Source organism: Vitis vinifera, chromosome 18 (assembly GCF_030704535.1).
Source record: "Vitis vinifera cultivar Pinot Noir 40024 chromosome 18, ASM3070453v1".
NCBI classification, from domain to species: Eukaryota; Viridiplantae; Streptophyta; class Magnoliopsida; order Vitales; family Vitaceae; genus Vitis; species Vitis vinifera.
The window spans coordinates 13534566-13556589 of NC_081822.1; the positions used below are offsets into that span (position 1 = coordinate 13534566).

The following is a 22024-nucleotide window of genomic DNA, read 5'->3' on the forward strand; positions in this document are numbered from 1 at the left end:
TTTATTGGGTGTAAAACACGCAGTCTTATTACCACTCCCAAGTCCAAAGCCCACAGTCCAAACTCACCCTCCGAACCACCACCTGTTTCTAAACCCACAGAATCAAGCTCTCCGTATCGAAACCACAGCGTCACCCCCTGGTTTTCTCAAAACCACCACCTGTTTCTTCCAAATGACACAAATATCCTTAATGATGCATTTTATTTCATTTTGAATCCCAAATTACCCTTCATGTCCATTTTATCAATTTTTGTTTACCTTTTTTTTTTCTTTTATTTCTTTTTCAATAATCTTTAAATTTTCAACTCTTCCTTTAATAATCGGACCATTATAAATAGTCCTAATCACTTCTTCTATTCTACTGTCTGATTATGGCTTGGCGGAAACGTAATTATTAAGTTAAAAAATAACATAATGATCCAATTAGTATGTACCTAAAAAAAATAAAATGAAAGAAGTAATTTTACGAGGACTATCTGGTCATTTGCTACAGGGGAGCGAACTGTAAAGGTCATTTTGCGACATGGCATTACTGTAATAAAAGCAGAACAAATGGCAAATCTTTGTTACACATCTTTTATATATATATATACATATATATCAAACGTTGTTCCTCGGCCGAATCTCTGCGATCGAGAGAACAGCCTCTGAGACAGAGAGTAATCATGGAAGCTCTAATTGCCGTCCCCAAACAACGCTTTCCCTGCACTCCACGTGGGCGGAATCTCACTCGCCCCCTCCGACCTCCCAGGCCCTCTCTCACATTCCGGCAACAAACCTTCTCAGCCGTGGCAGCTCCGGCGCGCCAACAGGTCACGCACTCAATGCCACCGGAAAAGGTGGAAGTGTTCAAGTCACTGGAAGGGTGGGCCTCCGAGTGGGTCCTACCGCTTCTGAAGCCCGTGGAGCAGTTGTGGCAGCCGCAGGACTTCCTGCCGGACCCCGCGCAGCCGTTCGACGCGTTTTCTGAGCAGGTGAGGGAGCTACGTGATCGGACGGCGGAGCTTCCGGACGAGTACTTCGTGGTGCTAGTGGGAGATATGATAACGGAGGACGCCTTGCCGACGTATCAGACGATGATCAATACGCTTGATGGGGTGAGAGATGAGACGGGCGCGAGTGCGAGCCCCTGGGCCAAGTGGACCCGGTCATGGACGGCGGAGGAGAATCGCCACGGGGATCTGTTGAGAACCTATCTCTATCTTTCTGGTCGGGTTGATATGCGTATGATTGAGAGGACGGTGCAGTACCTGATCAGCGCCGGAATGGTGAGTGATCTAGAATTTTTTTATTAGCCAGCCCTAAAACATTTATTTCATTGCCGGTTTTTGGCAGCGTGAAAAGCAACATTTCGTATCAGAAAATGTTTCCAACTGTGACAGTGAACACGTTTTCAAGTCAATTTCTATTTATTTTTTTCAATTTTCGAAAATTCAAAGATGGATTTGATTCCATTTTATAAAATTAAAAGCATTTTAGGAGCAATTGTGGAAGCACTGCAGTAATTTAGTAATTAACGATGATATAAGCAGATTCATATACATTTGTGGTGGATGAAAATTGGCAGGATCCGGGAACAGAAAACAACCCATACTTGGGATTCGTCTACACGTCCTTCCAAGAGCGAGCCACTTTCGTATCTCACGGCAACACCGCACGCCTGGCCAAGGACGGCGGCGATCCAGTCCTCGCCCGGATCTGCGGCAGCATCGCCGCCGACGAGAGGCGCCACGAGAACGCCTACTCCAGAATCGTCGAGAAGCTCCTAGAAGTGGATCCCACTGGCGCCATGCTCGCCATCGCCGACATGATGCGCAAGAAGATCACCATGCCCGCCCACCTAATGTACGACGGCTGTGACCCCCGCCTCTTCGAACATTTCTCCGCCGTGGCTCAGCGCCTCGGGGTCTACACGGCCGACGACTACGCTGATATACTGGAGTTCCTGATCGGACGGTGGAAGCTGGAGAAGCTGGAGGGCTTGACGGGGGAGGGAAGGCGTGCGCAGGACTTCGTGTGTGGGTTAGCGCCCAGGATCAGAAAGCTGCAGGAGCGAGCCGATGAGCGAGCCAGGAAGATGGGTCCGCAAGGCGCCAGGTTCAGCTGGATCTTCAATAAAGAGGTGGCTTTGTAGATGAGTGAGGTGCAGGCAGCAGAGAGAGGATGGTGGAGCCGTGGAGGTGGGGTGAGGAGAGAGGCTTGAGTTGTTCTCTTTCTGGTTTTCTTGTGTTTTGGACACTTTTGGACTTTTCTTATTCAACCCCTGCATATAGTAATGAAGTATAACCCCAAATAAAAGTTTTGTATTAAATTTGTTCCAAATTTTCATGGCACTCTCGCTCTTGTCTTGTTATCAAAATTTCTTTTTGTTTAGAGTACATTGAGTAGAAGATAATCAATAATCAGCGGCACGATCACATATGGGGTATGGTGTTATAATAGCTAGTTAGTGGGTTAGACAGAAACTAAAAAGTTATAAAAATCCACCTTCTTACGATATAGAAGCATTGACCAATTGACCTCGATGTAGATCCCAAATTTCTTGAATATATTTGGACCTTTGCACCCATTATGGACCACAAAATTGCTTCCAATATGGGTAACATTTTATAGAAATGTGGCAATAGGAGGAGGAATAAAGTAATCTGTATTCACACATGACCTTTCACTATGCCATTGTGGATAACCATTCCACTTAGGTTACAAGTTTATTATTGTATTCCAACAAAAGGAGTAGAGGGTACATCAAGCAAATTATGCAGTAGTACACAATCCTCAAGCCTTGTTTCCAAGATGATGACTGGATATGGAAGAGGATTCTCCCTTTTCTAATGGTCTAGTGATTAATTCCTTGTGTGAACTTTCACCAACATTCTCATTCTTTATAGTCTCTTCTTGAATATGCACATCATCCTCCATAGATACTTCCACAACTTGAGCTCCCTGTGGACCTTGTACAACCACCTCCTTCACCTTCAAATCTTCATCCACATTTACCATTTCTGTTTCTTGAACCATCTTCTTCTTCTTTCCAATGGCGCTGGCAATGCCTTGTTTCTTTATGATCTCTTCTTGAATATGCACATCATCATCGACAAGCTGTAGCACCACAGCATGCTCTCCATGTGGGCCAGGTACAATGGCCTCTTTCACCCTCAGGTGCTCGTCAATGTTTATGATGTCTGTCTCCTGAACCACCTTCTTCTTCCTCTTCTTGATGAAGCAACAGAGCGCAACTGAGAGGAACGCAAGGAAGAACAGGCCACCTAATGAGACAAACACAATGACGATAACTGTTGGATGGTTGTCTGGTGATGGTGAAGGTGGTGGACGTTTATGAGGAGGTGGAGGTGGTGGAGAAAAAGGTGGGAAGCCGTAGTAATCGGTCTGGGAAGAACCCATTATGATGGTATGGATAGTGGAAAATTTGAAGAAGATGGTTTGAATTGTTGCGGAGAAGGTGGGAGATTTGGATGCCTATTTGTAATGAGGGTCTGGTTTATTTATTTTGTGAAGTAGAATTTGTTTGAAGTTATAGTAACTTGACCCTCATGCTAAGATTTGGGATAGGTTGTCATTGTTTGCATTGGAAAACACTACTCAAAATCTTCCTCATTTCCCTCTTTGGAGCCTAATACTCTATACCCAGAAATATGGGGTTTTGAGGGGAAGATGGTTACCTGAAAAGGAATGGAAGAGAAATAAAACTCTATGAATGCTGTATCTACAACTCAGGTTAGGTAAGGATGTTTAAGTTGAGAGTGGAAGAATTACTTGTTTTGCATATCTGTTAAGTTTTTTTCCCCTGTCCTTATGGAAATTGTATCAAAATATTCATCTAAAAAACCATACATACGTTAATGTCACAGAACCCAGCTATCAATGAAAAGTGACCTAACAACTTTCACGTTTAAAATTGTGAAAAAAGAAAAGGCAATGCAAATTACCAAAAGTAAATTACATGTAAATGTAACTACAATGTCATCCAACAAGAAATATATTTTGACTCATTTTTGCTTGGCTTCTACTGTTCAATATCCCATCATGCATGTAACTAGTCATTTAGCTAAGAATGTGTCAAGTTATAGCTCAATCTGGTCAGTTCCAAAACATGATTGTGTGTGTACATCTTGAGTTGACAAAAACATTAATCGGATTAGCTGGGGTGGGTTCGATTATTAAGAGTCCTCAACAAATCCCAACATATGCCAGGAAAATTAAGCTTTAGACAAAAGTTGAAGCCCTAATAAGTTGCTGATGCGTTCGCTTACAACCCTTAGGCATTCTACTTTAGCAGGGTCATCAACCAGGAAAGAAAGTGTTCAAGATCGAATATTTAGGTCAGTTACATTCGATCTATTTTTCATCTTCTGATACAGTGGAAAACCATAACCCATTGCTCCTGCAGCCATTCTTCAAATTTATTAGCAATCATAAGTGTATGTTTATGTTCCTCCCCAGTTAAATTAGCCTATAAGTAATCGAAGATTGTTCAAAATTCTCTCTGAGAGACACCTTTTAAATGGTTCTGACTTGTAGGTGACCAAATGAAGTGGTGGGTATGTATTTGATCACTTCATAAATTTTTGGCACAGAACTTATGCAGGGGCTTCTGAGTAGCCAGATAGATTTTATGGTGTCATACTCGTTACTGAATGTACTTAACTTCAATTTCAGTGGTTAAACAAATAAATTAATAAGTTATATATAAGACCTTTGCTCCCATATCTGATATTGGGTACCTAATGACCAGGGGATCACAGGTCAGAAGCCCATTTTCGATGCCAATTTTGAAATTTCAGTGCATATAATATATGATGCTTACAGCATTCTTAAGATATACAGACCAGAAAATTGCTTTCAATATATATAACATTATATAGAAATGTGGCAACGAGAAGAAGAGATGGAAATTGTAATGAATAATCAGAACCCGAAATTGTGATTAATAATCGGTCATTCTTGACATATATTCTGACATGACCTTTGACTATACCATTGTGAGTTATCATTGTATATAATTGTATTCCAACAAAAGGAGAAAAGAGTACATATATAAATCATATTATTCAGAGTCCAGTTTGTATATTTCACTGGAATTCAGCATAAGATTCTCAAGCCTTGTGTCCAAGACGATGATTGGAAATGGATGAGTATCCCCCCTTCTCAATTGCACCGGTAATGCCTTGTGCAGACTTGCCATGTAAACCTTCACCAATCTTCTCATTCTTTCTAATCTCTTCTTGAATATGCACATCATCCTCTTCGGTTAGTAACACAACTTGTTCTCCATGTGGGCCTGCTATAACTCCCTCCTTCGCCTTCGAATGTTCATCCACATCTATTATTTCTGTTTCTTGAACCATCTTATTTCCCTTCCCAATTGCACCAGTAATGCCTTTGGCAGCCTTACCATGCAAACCTTCACCAAGCTTCTCATTTTTTTGAATCTCTTCATGGATATGCTTATCATCTTCCATGCATAGTGCCAGAGCTTGTGCTCCATGTGGAGCCAGCATCGCCTCCTTCACCTTCGAATGTTCATCCACATCTATTATTTCTGTTTCTTGAACCATCTTCTTTCCCTTCCCAATTGCACCAGTAATGCCTTTGGCAGCCTTACCATGCAAACCTTCACCAAGCTTCTCATTTTTTTGAATCTCTTCATGGATATGCTTATCATCTTCCATGCATAGTGCCAGAGCTTGTGCTCCATGTGGAGCCAGCATCGCCTCCTTCACCTTCGAATGTTCATCCACATCTATTATTTCTGTTTCTTGAACCATCTTCTTTCCCTTCCCAATTGCACCAGTAATGCCTTTGGCAGCCTTACCATGCAAACCTTCACCAAGCTTCTCATTTTTTTTAATCTCTTCATGGATATGCTTATCATCTTCCATGCATAGTGCCAGAGCTTGTGCTCCATGTGGTCCTGCCAGCATCGCCTCCTTCACCTTCAAATGTTCATCGACATTTACCATTTCTGTTTCTTGAACCATATTCTTTTTCTTTCCAATTGCGCTAGTGATGCCTTGGGCAGACTTACCATGCAAATGACCTTGGCCAAACTTCTCGTTCTTTCTGATCTCTTCTTGGATATGCACATCATCATCCACAAACAGCACCACAGCCTGCTCTCCATGTGGGCCTGGGACAATGGCCTCTTTCACTGTCAAATGCTCGTCGACCTTTATGATATCTGTCTCCTGAACCATCTTCTTCTTCCTCTTTTTGAGGAAGCAACAGAGAGCAACTGAGAGGAATGCAAGGAAGAATAGACCACCCAATGAGACGAACACAATGATTATGACTGTGGGATGGCTGTCTGGTGATGGTGAAGGTGGTGGTGGAAGTACATGAGGTGGAGGTGGTGGGCGTGTATGAGGTGGTGGTGGTGGGCGTGTATGAGGAGGCGGTGGTGGATTTATATGAGGAGGTGGAGGTGGTGGACGTCTATGAGGTGGTGGTGGTGGGCGTGTATGAGGAGGCGGTGGTGGATTTATATGAGGAGGTGGAGGTGGTGGGCGTGTATGAGGTGGTGGTGGTGGGCGTGTATGAGGAGGCGGTGGTGGATTTATATGAGGAGGTGGAGGTGGTGGACGTCTATGAGGAGGTGGTGGAGGAGGAGAAAAAGGTGGGAAGTTGTAGTAATTGATCTGGGAAGAAGTCATTGAGGTGATATGGATAGTGGAAACTTTGAAGAAGATGGTTAGAATGGTTATGGTTGTGGTTGTGGAGAAGATGGGAGCATTGGAAGCCTATTTGTAGTGAGGTTTTGGTTTATTTTGTGAAGTAGAATTGTTTTGAAGTTACAGTGACTTGACTCTCATGTTAAGATTCGGAATAGGTTGTCATAGTTTGCATTGGAAAACACTACTAAAAAATCTTGCTTGTTTCCCTTCAGAGTCTTGTGTTCCATTCACAAGATACAGGATTTTGGGGGGACGTTAAAGAGAACTCTATAAATACTGTATCTGCAACTCAGGCTTGGTAAGAATGTCAAAACAATGGAAGAAGTATCTGTTTTGGGTATCAACTATTCTTTTTCCTTTCATTTTGGACATAAATAAAAAAATAAAAAAAATAAAAATAGAAGCAAGACCAATTGTTTGCATTGGAAAACACCCTAAGTGTGTAGAAGGCCTGCTATTTTTTTGGATCTATTTTCATCTTCCAAAGATTCATAGCCCAATCCTCACGTCTTTCCTCAAGGCATCTTTGTTCGCTAGAAAATTCGCCAGAAAATACAATAAAAGAAAATAGTGAAGAAAAATAGAAAAAAAAACTCGTAAAAAAATGTAATATATAAATTTAAAAATTAACAAATTATTTTTATATGTTACTTCAAATTCATTTAACTTATTTTAATTTATATCAATATCAAAATTAAATATTTTTAAAATATAAATTTTTTAATTTATTTTAATTATATTTGATTTTCTCATATTTTTCATGGAACAATTAAATATAAAAAATTATTTCCAAAATTTTTTTCTTCGGTACTTTCTAACAACTAAATATAACCTAAGTTTATTAAGAATAATAAGTTTATATTGTTCCTTACAAGTTAAATTAACCCGTAACTAATATCAAATTGTTCAAATTTGTCACTAAGAGATGCCTTTTAAATGGCTCTAATTTAAAAGTGAACCAAATGCGTTAGGTCTATAATAAAATAAAATAAATAAAATAAAAAAATTCTTAAAAGGGGCAGTTCTAAAAGCATTGAACGTCCATTCTACACTGATCTAGTCATGTTGAAAGTTGTCTTCCACAATTTCCATTATACATTGAAATAAAAATAAAAAAATTAAATTTATAAGAAGTGTTTTTTTCTCTCTATAAATAACACTTTTATGAGAATATGAAAAAGTAATTTTAATAGTGTTTTTTAAAATGTCTCTGTGGACCCTGCATTTCGGCTCAATGCGTTTCCCACTCGAATGGCGAGCTCGATTTTTATTTTGAACAATGAATTAATTGGTTAAAAAAAAATGACTTGGAGTCGCCAGTTATTTTTGTTTTATTTTTTAAGGGTAAACAAAATAAGAAAGAAAAACCCTAAGTCTGACTCTTTATTTGGAAAAGGTAATCTGCGAAAAATCGGATCGGGTTCAGGGGTCAGGTTACTTATCGGGAAGGTACGGTAAAGACCGTAGCATCCCTCTAAGTCTCTAAAACGGGTCTCTACTAATAAAATGAAGCTGACATGACAATTGATGAGGGAATCAATGAATACTTAGGATGATCATGCACATGTGAGAACCTAAACATGCATACAAAAAATGACCCGAGCGGATGTAGATGCGTACCTGGGCAGCGATCCAATAAAACGCTATCAAGAAGTGAGGTTAGTGCATAGTTAAGGAATAATCGCATGTATGTTAGAGAGCAGGATAAATCAATTATACATGGCAATTAAGTCAATCAGTCGATCAATCAATCGATCAGTCACATATGTGGGGCCCCCACCAAAGCTCGTTTTATCTTGCCTGGATCAATTCTGATAACTCCATTGTTCGGAATTACGAAATTCGACCCCTTGCTTATTTCAAAACATTTTAAAAACAGAGGAAGTATGAAAATTGCTTGCCAGAAATAAAAGCGGCAACAAAGCTTTATTAAAAATGTGATTTTGGAACCTAAAGAAAATGCTCTAAGGATGAAGAAAAAGGTGGAACGTCGGCTGGATAGAATTCCGGATGTGACACATCCAAAGAAGGTGGAATGTCGGAGAAGAATTCCGGGAGTGAGACACCCGGATGGAATGGCGGCGGGGAGGAATTCCGGGAGCGAGACACCCGGATGGAATGGCGGCAGGGAGGAATTCCGAGAGTGAGACACCGGGATGGAAAGGCGACGGAGAGGAATTCTGGGAGTGAGACACCCGGATGGAATGGCGGCGGGGAGGAATTCCGGGAGTGAGACACCTTGATGGAATGGAGGCGGGGAGGAATTCCGGGTGAGACACCCAGGGGAATGGCGGCGGGGAAGGAATTCCGAGTGTGAGACATCCGGATGGAAAGGCGGCGGAGAGGAATTCCGGGTGTGAGACATCCGGATGAGGTAGAACGTTGTCATGAGTAGCACGAAGGATAGGTATGGGTTGTATAGATATGGAGGCTTGGGTGAGTGGTTTTAATGGGTATGCGAAAGAGTGAAGGATAGCATGCACCCGGGAGACTCCATGTAAGTGAGGGAGTGGGATGGGGAATGAATGAGAGGAAGATGGGTGTGGTGGAGGATGCTTGATTCCTACAAGCTTGGGTGAGGAAATGGGTATGACGACCTAGAGAGAGAGGTAGATAGATGAACAATGAGGACGTAGGCATATTGGATAAAACGATGAATAATAAACGAAAATGGGCATGGGGATGCTGATGAGGTGAGCTTTGCCACCATGACAACTACTCCAGATTTTCTAGGATCTCTTTCGAGTAGGGATGAGAAAATGGATGCATACCATGGACGGATATAAAAAAACAAGGGAAGTAGAGAAACAGAGCGTGAAAGAAGATGAATAAATAAAGGAAAATCTCATAAAATCCACTTCATGAATCATCCATGAATCTTCTGAGCAGGTGGGTAAAACCGTATCAAATGCAACCACCCTCATGATTCTCAAGTATTTCATAACCACAACAGGAGCATATCAAATTAAAAAATGGACAAATCTACACAAATGCAGGCGTACATATCAACAAACAGACCAGTGGCCTTCAACATCCACCCAAAACAGCATTATGTTATGGAAAATCAATGAATAATGAGAGATGAGGAGAAAACTGCGTACATACCTGGTTCCTCAAGCAAAAAGAAATCAAGTCTCAGCTCTCTCAATGAGTTTCTCCCTCCAAAGACTCCTCAGGTAAAGCAGCTCACCTCAAATGTCTCTCTCTACCGTCAAGAACTCACTATCCCTCCTCCGTAGCTTACTCTCTCAGCTAAGAAAAGCCTCCCCCTCTCCTTCGCTCACTCTTGGCAATGGAAAAACCTCTCAGAGAAAGTCTCCTCTAACGACCATGGAAAAAAAAACCTCTCACTCTCTCTACAACTTCTCCAATATCTCTCCTCTAACGACCATGGAAAAAAAAACCTCTCACTCTCTCTACAGCTTCTCTAATATCTCCCCTCGTTCCCCTCTTTTTTTTTTTTGTTTTTTTGTATCCCCCTTTTGCAAGCCACTCTTCTCCTTTTTTTTTCTTTCACCTTCCTCAGCAAGTCACCCCTGCCTCCTACAACCACCTTTTTTCTCGGATTTGCCTTCCTAACAATCTCTGTTGCAGCCACCTTTCCTGCACCACTCCTTCTGCAGCCACCTTTTTTTCTCCAATCTATCCCCTCTTGACGGCCTGTGGGACCCCCTTCCAGGAAGTTCCTCCACATGTCAAAGTCCTACTGCAACTTCAAAAAGCGAGGTTGATTCCTTATAGCCACTAAGGATGTGACATGTGGCCCGCTGGGATAGTGACACCTGGTTAAAAATGTGATCTGCAAAAACAAATAGAGAAAAAGCGACTCATGCCTAAATAGGGGTCTATAGTCTCATAAGTACAAAAATATTTTTAGTATTAATAAGTTTCTAAAAAGGACCTTCATTACAAAAAAAAAATTATAATAAATAAAAAACTTTTATTGCAAAAAAATATGTAAATATTTATATTGTTAAAAAAAACTCAAAAAATTATTTTTATGATTATGAAAATAGAAATAATGTAGAGTACATAAAAAATTAGAAATTGATGTCATTGAACTCACTGCATGATAAACTTGTAATAATTTCCAACATGATTGTATAAAATCTTAAAATTATTTTCTAAATATTAGTTCTCCTGTTGTTGGTGAGGAATTTTCATAAAAAATTTGAAGAGAGTAAAATGAAAAAAAAAATTAATAAGAAACACTTTGACTATTTTAGGAATATTTGAAATTTTTTAAAGTATTTTTTTTATAAAAAAAAACACCTTCCAATTGCTTCCCTAGAAAACACTTTAATCATTTTTTAAAATTTTTAAAAGTGTATTTCAAAATATTATCAAACACTTATTTTTCACCTTAAAAACACTTTTCATATGAAATGTAAATAATTTTCATAAAAATACAATTACATTTAATGTTAAAAGTTATGACATTTTTCATATAGCTTTTCACGAGAAAGTTCTCTCTTTAAAAGATAATTTCAATATAAACCATTTTTTTCTATACAAATCCTTTTATGAAAATTGTTATTTCAAAAAGCAATTTTGTAATGACTGGGTATTTTATGCCACGTTAGCATTTTTAGTTTGAAAAGTCTTATTTGTGTGATGGTTGAAAAGTCAAAAAGAAAAGTGTTTGGAGAACACGTGTCAATTTCGGATTGGTGAATTTCGTTTTATTGTGTCAGTCAATTAAACGAGTTGAAATTTTATACCATGTCAGCCTTAGGGTAGAAAATTTCTTAGGATTTTAGAAATTGAAATTTTTAGGAAACGAAAAAAAAAATAATTAAAAAAATTAATTAGAATTAATTAAGAAAAATTAAATTAAACTGATGAATAATAAAATTGAGAAAAATTAGTTTTAGATTGGTGTTAGTAAATAAATGGTGTTAAAAAAATGATGAAAAACAAATGAATTAAAAATCAAATAAAACAATTAGAATAAACAAAAGAAAATAAAATAAAAGAAATAAAATAAAAATATTCATTGGGCTTTGAATATTGGTTTTTTAAGGTAATGGATTGTTAAAAAGAAAGGAATTGAGTTGGGCTTGGATATGGGCTTAAGTGGCTGGTGGCTTTTAAAAGCCATGTGAAAAAAAAAAAAAAGGAGAATGAGGAGAATTGGAAAAAAAAAAACTGGCAGTGGGGAGAGAGAGAGAGGCTACTGTGCATAAATTAGGGCATTGGCCAGATCTTTGACCGGCCGTTAGGATGACCAAACGATCTCTGTTTTGGCCCAAATTCGGAGGAAGTGCTCTATTCGACTAGAGGAACAAGTCTATGGTGGCTGATTCATTTTTAACGGCCAAATTTTCATATATGAGGTAGGGGAAAACTAACCCTAAAACTCAAATTTAATGTATTTTTCATTGGAAAAAAATTATAAATCTGATAATTATGAGTTAATTAGGTAATTTTGATGTTGTGTGAATTTTCTGGAATGATTTGGGATTTTTTCTGGATTTTTTTTGTAATTTTCAGAATTCTTTGTAATTAATAAATAATTATTTTAGGTTGTTAAAAATTGCTAGAAATGTAGGAAAATTCCGGAATTAGGGTAAGATTTCAAATCTAGTGACTTATGAATTTTTGAAAATTGATTGGAATATTTGCGGTAATTTTATTGTGAAAAATTAGTTATTTTCAAATATTAGGAATTATTAGAATTATTGAAAAATTCTAAAATTGTGACATAAATTCAAGTATATTGATGTGTGAATTTCCAAAAATTCGTTGGTATATTTTCAGGAATTTTAATGTGAAAATTTTATTTTATTGTGTTATTGAAAATGTTGGAATTGTTGAAATTATTGAGGAATTTTGGAGTTTGTAGCATTCATTTACATCATGGTTGTATGAAGAAAAAAAAATTTGTGAAAAGTGTATGAAATGGAAAAAAAAAAATAGTGATGAAAAGTGAAAGCCCGTGTGAGGCGAACTAAGAAGGAAAAGAGATCCCTAGGGTGAAAGACCCAAAAGTTTACCCCAGGAAGACTCCGAATAGGGAGTATATTTGGGTGCGGATGCGTATCCTTCGGTGAAAGCCCGAGAATGATAGTGCATTGTATGATTGTGTGTCATACGTTTATGTGCATTCATTTAATGATTGGATGCTGTGGAATTGAGTTTAATGTTATATGTTAAATTGTGTGACTTGATTTATATTGGTGAACTGTTGCGTTTGGGTTCCCAAAATATAGTAATCCCTCATTAACCCTGTGGGTGTTAGGCACCCTACTGAGCAATGTGGAAATGCTCACTCCTTCATTTTTATATCTTTTTAGATGCAGATATCACTCCTGAGGATCCACAGATGGGACAGAGAGGACTTTAGGATGCCCCTAGAGCGGTTTAATGGAAAGGTTTTATTTTTTTATTGTGTTTGTGGCATTGAGACCTTGTAATAAGTGAATTATGGATAATGTAATAAGACCTTAGTTTGATTAAGGGGATTTTTATGAAACTTTATTTTGGGATGCAATGATGTTTATTAAATCTTGATGTGTTTGAGTAAGGTTTTAAAATATTGTTAGTTGGTGAGAACTCTAGTGGGACTTATATGTGAAAAAAAAAAAATTCAGAGTGTTTTAGTTGACTGCCAACGTGGAATAGGAGAAACCCTTAGGGTCAAACCTTTGACCTGGGATCACGGGCCAAATTTTGGGTCGCCCGGAATTTGGGTCGTGACAGCGTGGTATCAGAGCCAAGGTTGCGATAATACATTGGGGTCAATGTTGTGAGTGTTTGTGTGTATTGTAATGTTATGATTTTTGTATGTGTTAATTGGCAAGTTGATGATTAATTAAATTATGTATTGTGATTGTATGAAAGTGAAAGTTTTGATAATTGCTGAAGTTGCTAAGTGTGTACATGTGAAATTTGTTTTTGCTCACCTTGGTAATGTGGTTGAGTAAGGGTTTTATTCATCCAAGTACATCGCCATAGGGAGCCCCAGTGTTGTTTGTGAAGAAGAAGGATGACACAGTAAGGTTATGTATTGACTATAGGAAGTTGAATAGAGTTACTGTGAAGAACAAGTATCCTCTTCCAAGGATAGATGACTTGTTTGATCAGTTGAAGGGTGCAAAGTATTTTAGTAAGATTGACTTGAGAATTGGGTATCATCAACTGAGGGTTAGGGAAGAAGATGTTTCTAAAACAGCTTTTAGAACGAGATATGGGCATTATGAATTCTTAGTCATGCCTTTTGGGTTAACTAATTCCCCCGCTGCTTTCATGGATTTAATGAACAGGGTATTTCGTGCTTACTTGGATCAGTTTGTGATTGTCTTTGTGGATGACATCTTGATCTACTCCAGGAGTTTGGAGGAGCATAAGCAGCATTTGGTGACCACCCTTAAAACTTTGAGAAGGCATCAGTTGTATGGGAAGTTGGACAAAAGTGAGTTTTGGCTTACTGAAGTGAACTTCTTAGGCCATGTGGTTTCTGAGGCAGGAATAGCAGTAGACCATTCAAAGGTGGAAGCTGTACAGGAGTGGCAAAGGCCTACCAATGTATTTGAGGTTAGAAGTTTCTTGGGGTTGGTTGGATATTATAGGAGGTTTGTAGAAGATTTCTTTAGAATTGCAGCACCAATGACTCAGTTGACTAGAAAAGGGGTAAAGTTTGATTGGAATGAGGAGTGTGAGAATGCTTTCCAGGAGTTGAAGCGGAAATTGACCACTGCTCCAGTGTTAACTGCTCCTATTAGTGGAGAGTTGTTTACAATTTATTGTGATGCTTCCACAGTGGGGCTAGGGTGTGTGCTAATGCAGCAAGGCAAGGTGGTAGCTTATGCCTCAAGACAGTTAAAGCAGCATGAGCGGAATTATCCAACACATGATTTGGAGCTTGCGGTAGTGGTGTTTGCCCTTAAGACTTGGAGACACTATTTGTATGGAGAGAAGTTTGAGGTGTACTCTGATCACAAGAGTTTGAAATATATTTTCACTCAAAAGGATCTGAACTCTAGGCAAAGGAGATGGATGGAGACATTAGAAGATTATGATTTTGCTCTTCATTATCATCCAGGAAAGGCAAATGTTGTAGCAGATGCCTTGAGTAGGAAGAGTATTGGCCAGTTGTCTAGCTTGGAGTTGAGAGAGTTTGAGATGCATGCACTTATTGAGGATTTTGAATTATGTCTTGGTTTGGAAGGGCATGGTCCATGCTTGTACAGTATATCAGCTAGACCAATGGTTATCCAAAGAATAGTGGAGGCCCAAGTTCATGATGAGTTTTTAGAAAAGTTTAAAGCCTAGTTGGTAGCAGGTGAAATAGATGAAAATTGGTCTATGTATGAAGATGGGAGTGTGAGGTTCAAAGAGAGATTGTGTGTGCCAAAAGATGTGGAGTTGAGAAATGAACTTCTAGCAGATGCTCATAGGGCGAAGTATACCATCCACCCTGGGAATACCAAGATGTATCAAGACTTAAAGAGACAGTTTTGGTGGAGTGGGATAAAGAGAGATATTGCTCAGTTTGTAGCTAATTGTCAGATTTGTCAACAAGTGAAGGCTGAACACCAGAGGCCTACAGGGTTGTTGCAACCTTTACTTATACTTGAGTGGAAGTGGGATAATATCACTATGGACTTTGTGATAGGGTTGCCAAGAACTAAAAGCAAGAAAAATGGAGTTTGGGTGATTGTGGACCGTCTTACTAAGTCAGCTCATTTTCTAGCCATGAAAACTACTGATTCCATGAACTCTTTGGCTAAGTTGTATATACAAGAGATTGTGAGATTGCATGGGATAGCTATATCTATAGTGTCTGACAGGGACCCTAAGTTTACTTCTCAGTTTTGGTAGAGTTTACAAAGGGCTTTGGGCACCCAACTGAATTTTAGCACCGTTTTTTCACCCTCAGACAGATGGTCAATCAGAGAGAGTGATTCAGATCTTAGAAGACATGTTAAGGGCTTGTGTTTTGGATTTTGGAGGAAATTGGGCAGATTACTTACCTTTGGCAGAGTTTGCTTATAACAACAGTTACCAATCTAGTATTGTCATGGCACCTTATGAAGCACTCTATGGGAGACCTTGTAGATCGCCCTTGTGTTGGATAGAGATGGGTGAGAGTCGTTTGTTGGGACCTGAGATTGTCCAAGAGACTACAGAGAAGATACAACTCATCAAGGAAAAACTTAAGACTACCCAAGATAGACAGAAAAGTTATGCAGACAAAAGGAGAAGACCCTTGGAGTTTGAGGAAGGGGATTGGGTGTTTGTAAAAATGTCCCCTCGAAGAGGCATATTTCGATTTGGGAAGAAGGGGAAGTTAGCCCCTAGGTTTGTGGGACCATTTCAGATTGATAAGAGAGTTGGCCCAGTGGCATACAAGTTAATTTTGCCTCAACAGTTGTCCCTTGTGCATGATGTTTTCCATGTGTCAATGCTAAGAAAGTGTACCCCAGATCCAACTTGATAGTGGACTTGCAAGATGTTCGGATTAGTGAAGATACTTCTTATGTGGAGGAACCTTTACGAATTCTGGAAGTTGGAGAGCATAGGTTCAGGAACAAGGTGATTCTTACAGTCAAAGTGTGGTGGCAACACCATGGGATAGAAGAAGCCACTTGGGAACCTGAGGAAGAAATGAGACGACACTATCCTCAACTCTTCTATGAATTTTAAGGTAAGCTAGCTTAAATCTCGGGACGAAATTTCTTTTAGGAGGATAGGATGTAATGACCGGGTATTTTATGCCACGTTAGCATTTTTAGTTTGAAAAGTCTTATTTTGTGTGATGGTTGAAAAGTAAAAAAGAAAACTGTTTGGAGAACACGTGTCAATTTCGGATTGGTGAATTTCGTTTTATTGTGTCGGTCAATTAAACGAGTTGAAATTTTATACCATGTCAACCTTAGGGTAGAAAATTTCTTAGGATTTTAGAAATTGAAATTTTCCGGAAACGAAAAAAAAAAAAGAATTAATTAAAAAAATTAATTAGAATTAATTAAGAAAAATTAAATTAAATTGATGAATAATAAAATTGAGAAAAATTAGTTTTAGATTGGTGTTAATAAATAAATTGTGTGTTAAAAAAATGATGAAAAAAAATGAATTGGAAATCAAATAAAACAATTAGAATAAACAAAAGAAAAGAAAATAAAATAAATAAAATAAAAATATTCATTGGGCTTTGAACATTGGCCGTTTAAGGTAATGGATTGTTAAAAAGAAAGGAATTGAGTTGGGCTTGGATATGGGCTTAAGTGGCTGGTGGCTTTTAAAAGCCATGTGAAGTGGGCTGTTAAAAAAAAAAAAAGGAGAATGAGGAGAATTGGAAAAAAAACTGGCAGCGGGGAGAGAGAGAGAGAGAAAGGCTACTGTGCATAAATTAGGGCACTGGTCGGATCTTTGACCGGCCGTTTGGACGACCAAACGATCTCCGTTTTGGCCCAAATTTGGAGGAAGTGCTCTATTCGACTAGAGGAACAAGTCTGCGGTGGCTGATTTCGTTTTTAACTGCCAAATTTTCATATATGAGGTAGGGGAAAACTAACCCTAAAACTCAAATTTAATGTATTTTTCATTGGAAAAAAATTATAAATCTGATAATTATGAGTTAATTAGGTAATTTTGATGTTGTGTGAATTTTCTAGAATGATTTGGGATTTTTTCTGGATTTTTTTGTAATTTTCAGAATTCTTTGTAATTAATAAATAATTATTTTAGGTTGTTAAAAATTGCTAGAAATGTAGGAAAATTCTGGAATTAGGGTAAGATTTCAAATCTAATGACTTATGAATTTTTGAAAATTGATTGGAATATTTGCGGTAATTTTATTGTGAAAAATTAGTTATTTTCAAATATTAGGAATTATTAGAATTATTGAAAAATTCTAAAATTGTGACATAAATTCAAGTATATTGATGTGTGAATTTCCGAAAATTCGTTGGTATATTTTCGGGAATTTTAATGTGAAAATTTTATTTTATTGGGTTATTGAAAATGTTGGAATTGTTGAAATTATTGAGGAATTTTGGAGTTTGTAGCATTCATTTGCATCATGGTTGTATGAAGAGAAAAAAAATTTGTGAAAAGTGTATGAAATGGAAAAAAAAAAAAAAAAAATAGTGATGAAAAGTGAAAGCCCGTGTGAGGCGAACTAAGAAGGGAGAGAGATCCCTGGGGTGAAAGACCCAAAAGTTTACCCCGAGAAGACTCCGAATAGGGAGTATATTTGGGTGCGGACGCGTATCCTTCGGTGAAAGCCCGAGAATGATAGTGCATTGTATTATTGTGTGTCATACGTTTATATGCATTCATTTAATGATTGGATGTTGTGGAATTGAGTTTAATGTTATATGTTAAATTGTGTGACTTGATTTATATTGGTGAACTGTTGCGTTTGGGTTCTCAAAATATAGTAATGCCCCATTAACCCTGTGGGTGTTAGGCACCCTACTGAGCAATGTGGAAATGCTCACCCCTTCATTTTTATATCTTTTTAGATGCAGATATCACTCCTGAGGATCCACAGATGGAACAGGGAGGACTTCAAGATGCCCCTAGAGCGGTTTAGTGGAAATGTTTTATTTTTTTATTGTGTTTGTGACATTGAGACCTTGTAATAAGTGAATTATGGATAATGTAATAAGACCTTAGTTTGATTAAGGGGATTTTTATGAAACTTTATTTTGGGATGCAATGATGTTTATTAAATCTTGATGTGTTTGAGTAAGTGTGGACCCCGCATTTCGGCTCAATGCGTTTCCCACTCGAATGGCGAGCTCGATTTTGACTTTGAAAAATGATTTTATTGATTAAGAAAAATTGACTTGGAGTCGCCACTTATTTTTGTTTTATTTTTAAAGGGTAAACAAAATAAGAAAGAAAAACCCTAAGTGTGACTCCTGGTTTTGGAAAAGGCGGCCTGTGAAAAATCGGATCGGGTTCGGGGGTCAGGTTACTTATCGGGAAGGTACGGTAAAGACCGTAGCACCCCTCTAAGTCCCTAAAGTCGGGTCTCTACTAATAGAATGAAGCTGACATGGAAATCAACGAGAAAGTCAATGGATATTCACCTAAATCATGCACAATATGAGAATCAAAACACACAATAGAGATTGACTAGAAAGGAAGTGGATGCGTACCTCGGCCACGAGCCACAATGCGCTATCAAGAAACGGGATTAGCGCACAATTAATGAATACAAAACATAGCTCATACATATCGGAGTGCAAAACGAAGCTCAAGCGAAATACAGTAAGCACGATAATTGACAGTCGAAATGGATCAAACATCGGGCCCCCACCAAAGCCCAATTTATGGTTCATGAATTAGTGTTACAAATTTCGTGTCCTAGAATTATGAAGAATTTATTTTTGTTTATGTAGAATCAAGAAGATCAGAAGACTATTTCAAGAATTTTTAGGAGATCAATTGAGAAATTTAAAGGATCAATACAATCAGCATGAGGAAATCAGCAGTTGCGTTTGAGTGTTATTCCGTGAAATAACTCGAATTTCAAATCATTCACTTGCTTTAACTACTCATGCTATGGATGTGGGAGCATCAACTCCGTCCCTGTGGGCTTGTCTTGGGAATTAAATTTAAAAGATTAGAGCTTCGGTAATTAAAATGAAATTTGCCAAAGAAAATGAGAAATGAACTTTAGGGAATTAAACTGCAAAGATATAGATTTTGAAAGTTGAATTTGTAATAATAATAATAATAAGGGATGAACTTTAGGAAATTAAGCTACGAGAATATAGATTTTTAATAATAATAATAATAATAATAATAATAATAGTAATAATAATAATAATAATAATAATAAGAAATGAACTTTAAGAAAATTGAACTGCCAGAATATAGATTTTTTAATAATAATAATAATAAGAAATGAAATTTAGGAAATTAAATTGCAAGGATATAGATTTTTGATAATAATAATAATAATAACAATAATAAGAAATGAACTTCAAGAAATTGAACTGCCAGAATATAGATTTTTTAATAATAATAATAATAATAATAATAAGAAATGAAATTTAGGAAATTAAATTATGATGATATAGATTTTTAATGATAATAATAATAATAATAATAATAATAATAATAATAATAAATGAACTTCAGGAAATTGAACGGCTAAAGTATAGATTTTTTAATAATAATAATAATAATAACAATAATAATATAATGAACTTTAGGAAATTAAATTACGAGGACATAGATTTTTAATAATAATAATAATAAGAAATGAACTTTACGAAATTAAATTGCAAGGATACAAATTTTTAATAATAACAATAATAATAATGATAATAATAATATTAGGAAATTGAACTGAGAGAGAGTATATATTTTTAATAATAATAATAATAATAATAATGATAATAATAATAACAATAATAATAATAAAAATAATAATAACAATAATAATAACAATAATAATAATAACAATAATAATAATAATAATAATAATAATCCCTAGCAACCCTAGTCATAATAAAACCCTAGTCCGGTCCAAGTCCATCAGCAAACCTCAAGCCCATAATAATAATAAAATCACCCTAGCAACCTTGGTCCAGCCCAAGTCCATCAGCAAACCTCAAGCCTCCAAGTCCATCAGCAAACCTCAAGCCCAAATCCAAGCCCATCATCAAAAGGGCTTTGGAAGTGGACCAATGATGGTGGCCCTGCATCTTATCTACAACTTGGACTCCCAAGTCTCTAGCTAGCACCACGAGACATTGCCCCACCTGCTGAAATTCCCCTGATCTTCACTATCCACAACGGAACCCTCCAATGTCGCGAGATGCATGCGCGTGTCAGAGGAAAACTCAAACTTAGGGCAATGGAGCCACCAAGTCGGGCGTGTGTTCTAGTCTCATGCTCGGGCCTATCAGGGAGCACGACAATGGCATCCCTACACCTTGCAACCGTGACAATGAAGCCTTGATTTTTAGAGTGAAAACGGACAGCACTCATCATTGCCATTCTCCAACTGATTTAAGCGCTTAGTCCATCTCTTCTTGATGAGACAACTTGTAATCCAGCACACGGAAAAAGTCTAAGTCTGGGGAGAAAAAAAAAGGTTGGCGAGCATGGAGTGTAAGGAAATGGTGTACACGAGAAGAATAGTTTTGGTGGATATAGGAGGCATGGGATAGGTTAATGAAAACGGGCAATAGCATGGGTATAGAGACATGAAACGGATGAGTTAGTGTACACGGGTATGGAATGAAGAGGTGAGTTGGGTAGTGGGCATGTGAAATGAAGGTGGATGGTGGGTTTCATGGGATCGATGATGCATGGCAGGACAGGTAAGGGGGTGTCTTGAAGGGTACGTACATGCATGGATGGCATAGAGTGGTGTAAATTAATGAGAAAACCATGAGTGTGAAGGGTTGTGGTGTAGAGAGAGAAAAGGTGGCGAAATGTTTATGGGTATTGTGAAGGTTTAGGTGACATGTATGAGGGGTATAGAATGAGAATGGTGGTGAGAAGAATGGGTAAGCGGGTTTGGGATGGTGAAAACGGTGATGAGAGAGGTGTATAGTGAGAGGTATTGGGGAAGTGGATTTGATGGGTAAGGGTACAGAAGTAAAGAGTGAGAATAGTGGTGATGAGCACGGTGGATATTGGAAAAACTGATGGTGCATAGCTATATGGTAATGGGTGTGCGGGTAGTGATGTCGGCTTGTCAAGCTAGGCAGAAAACCACACCCCGGGAAACTCTTATACGGTCTCCAGAAAAAGACATCTCTACCTAGACTTCTTAGGTAGAAATGGGAGAATGGACACGGCTTGGATCAAAAACCAAAGACAGGGAAAAACAACAAGGAGAGCAAAACAATGGGAAACCAAAATGGAGCCCCGCAAACCTCATTTCACATATTAATCAATGAGCTCAGGAATGGGCTGAAGTAAATTTCAAATGAGCTTTAAAACGAGACTAAAACGTGAATGCCAATGTTCCATATGAAATCCCAAAACAGAGGATACAAAATGGGCTAGAAGTCAAGGATGAATCAAGTGAAAGCAAACCCGGATACCATAGAAACAAACTAGAGATACAAATGAACAGATCTGGACATCAAAACAGAACCTAATGATACTAAAAAAAAAAACTCAACAAAATGATATGGAAATGGAAAAACCGATAGCTTGTAGGAACACATGCCTGTATCGATTCCTATCAATGCGATCCTTATGCGCGTTTCTCCTTCTCTCTGGCCAGTTATCTCTTCCTAAGCCCTCCAACTCTCACCCGATCTCCCCCCTCTCCAGAACCTCTTCCTTCTCTGCCCTATCATTCCTCTGTTTTGTCTTCCCCCACAAGCCACGGACCTGCTCCACTGTGT

General features: G+C 37.9%; 3 protein-coding genes across 3 annotated transcripts; 1 reads left to right on the forward strand and 2 right to left on the reverse strand.

Annotated features, from left to right (window-relative positions):
* The first annotated feature begins 569 nt into the window (after positions 1–569).
* Positions 570–2333, forward strand: LOC100255873 (stearoyl-[acyl-carrier-protein] 9-desaturase 6, chloroplastic). Its single transcript, XM_002264759.5, has 2 exons — positions 570–1268; positions 1568–2333. Exons 1-2 carry the CDS (start codon positions 666–668, stop codon positions 2132–2134), a joined length of 1170 nt encoding a protein of 389 aa, XP_002264795.1. The 5' UTR covers positions 570–665; the 3' UTR covers positions 2135–2333.
* A 194-nt stretch (positions 2334–2527) lies between these two features.
* Positions 2528–3539, reverse strand: LOC100254119 (protein TRACHEARY ELEMENT DIFFERENTIATION-RELATED 7A). Its single transcript, XM_002278302.4, has one exon. It carries the CDS (start codon positions 3400–3402, stop codon positions 2776–2778), a length of 627 nt encoding a protein of 208 aa, XP_002278338.1. The 5' UTR covers positions 3403–3539; the 3' UTR covers positions 2528–2775.
* A 1374-nt stretch (positions 3540–4913) lies between these two features.
* LOC100259240 (uncharacterized) lies at positions 4914–6725 on the reverse strand. The gene has a single exon (XM_019216735.2). It carries the CDS (start codon positions 6669–6671, stop codon positions 5115–5117), a length of 1557 nt encoding a protein of 518 aa, XP_019072280.1. The 5' UTR covers positions 6672–6725; the 3' UTR covers positions 4914–5114.
* Positions 6726–22024: the final 15299 nt, after the last annotated feature.

Coding starts and splice junctions, on each gene's coding strand:
- LOC100255873 (XM_002264759.5), top strand. CDS start 666: ATGGAAGCTCTAATTGCCGTCCCCAAACAACGCTTTCCCTGCACTCCA. Junction 1,269..1,567: donor ACCTGATCAGCGCCGGAATG/GTGAGTGATCTA, acceptor GAAAATTGGCAG/GATCCGGGAACAGAAAACAA.
- LOC100254119 (XM_002278302.4), bottom strand. CDS start 3,402: ATGGGTTCTTCCCAGACCGATTACTACGGCTTCCCACCTTTTTCTCCA.
- LOC100259240 (XM_019216735.2), bottom strand. CDS start 6,671: ATGACTTCTTCCCAGATCAATTACTACAACTTCCCACCTTTTTCTCCT.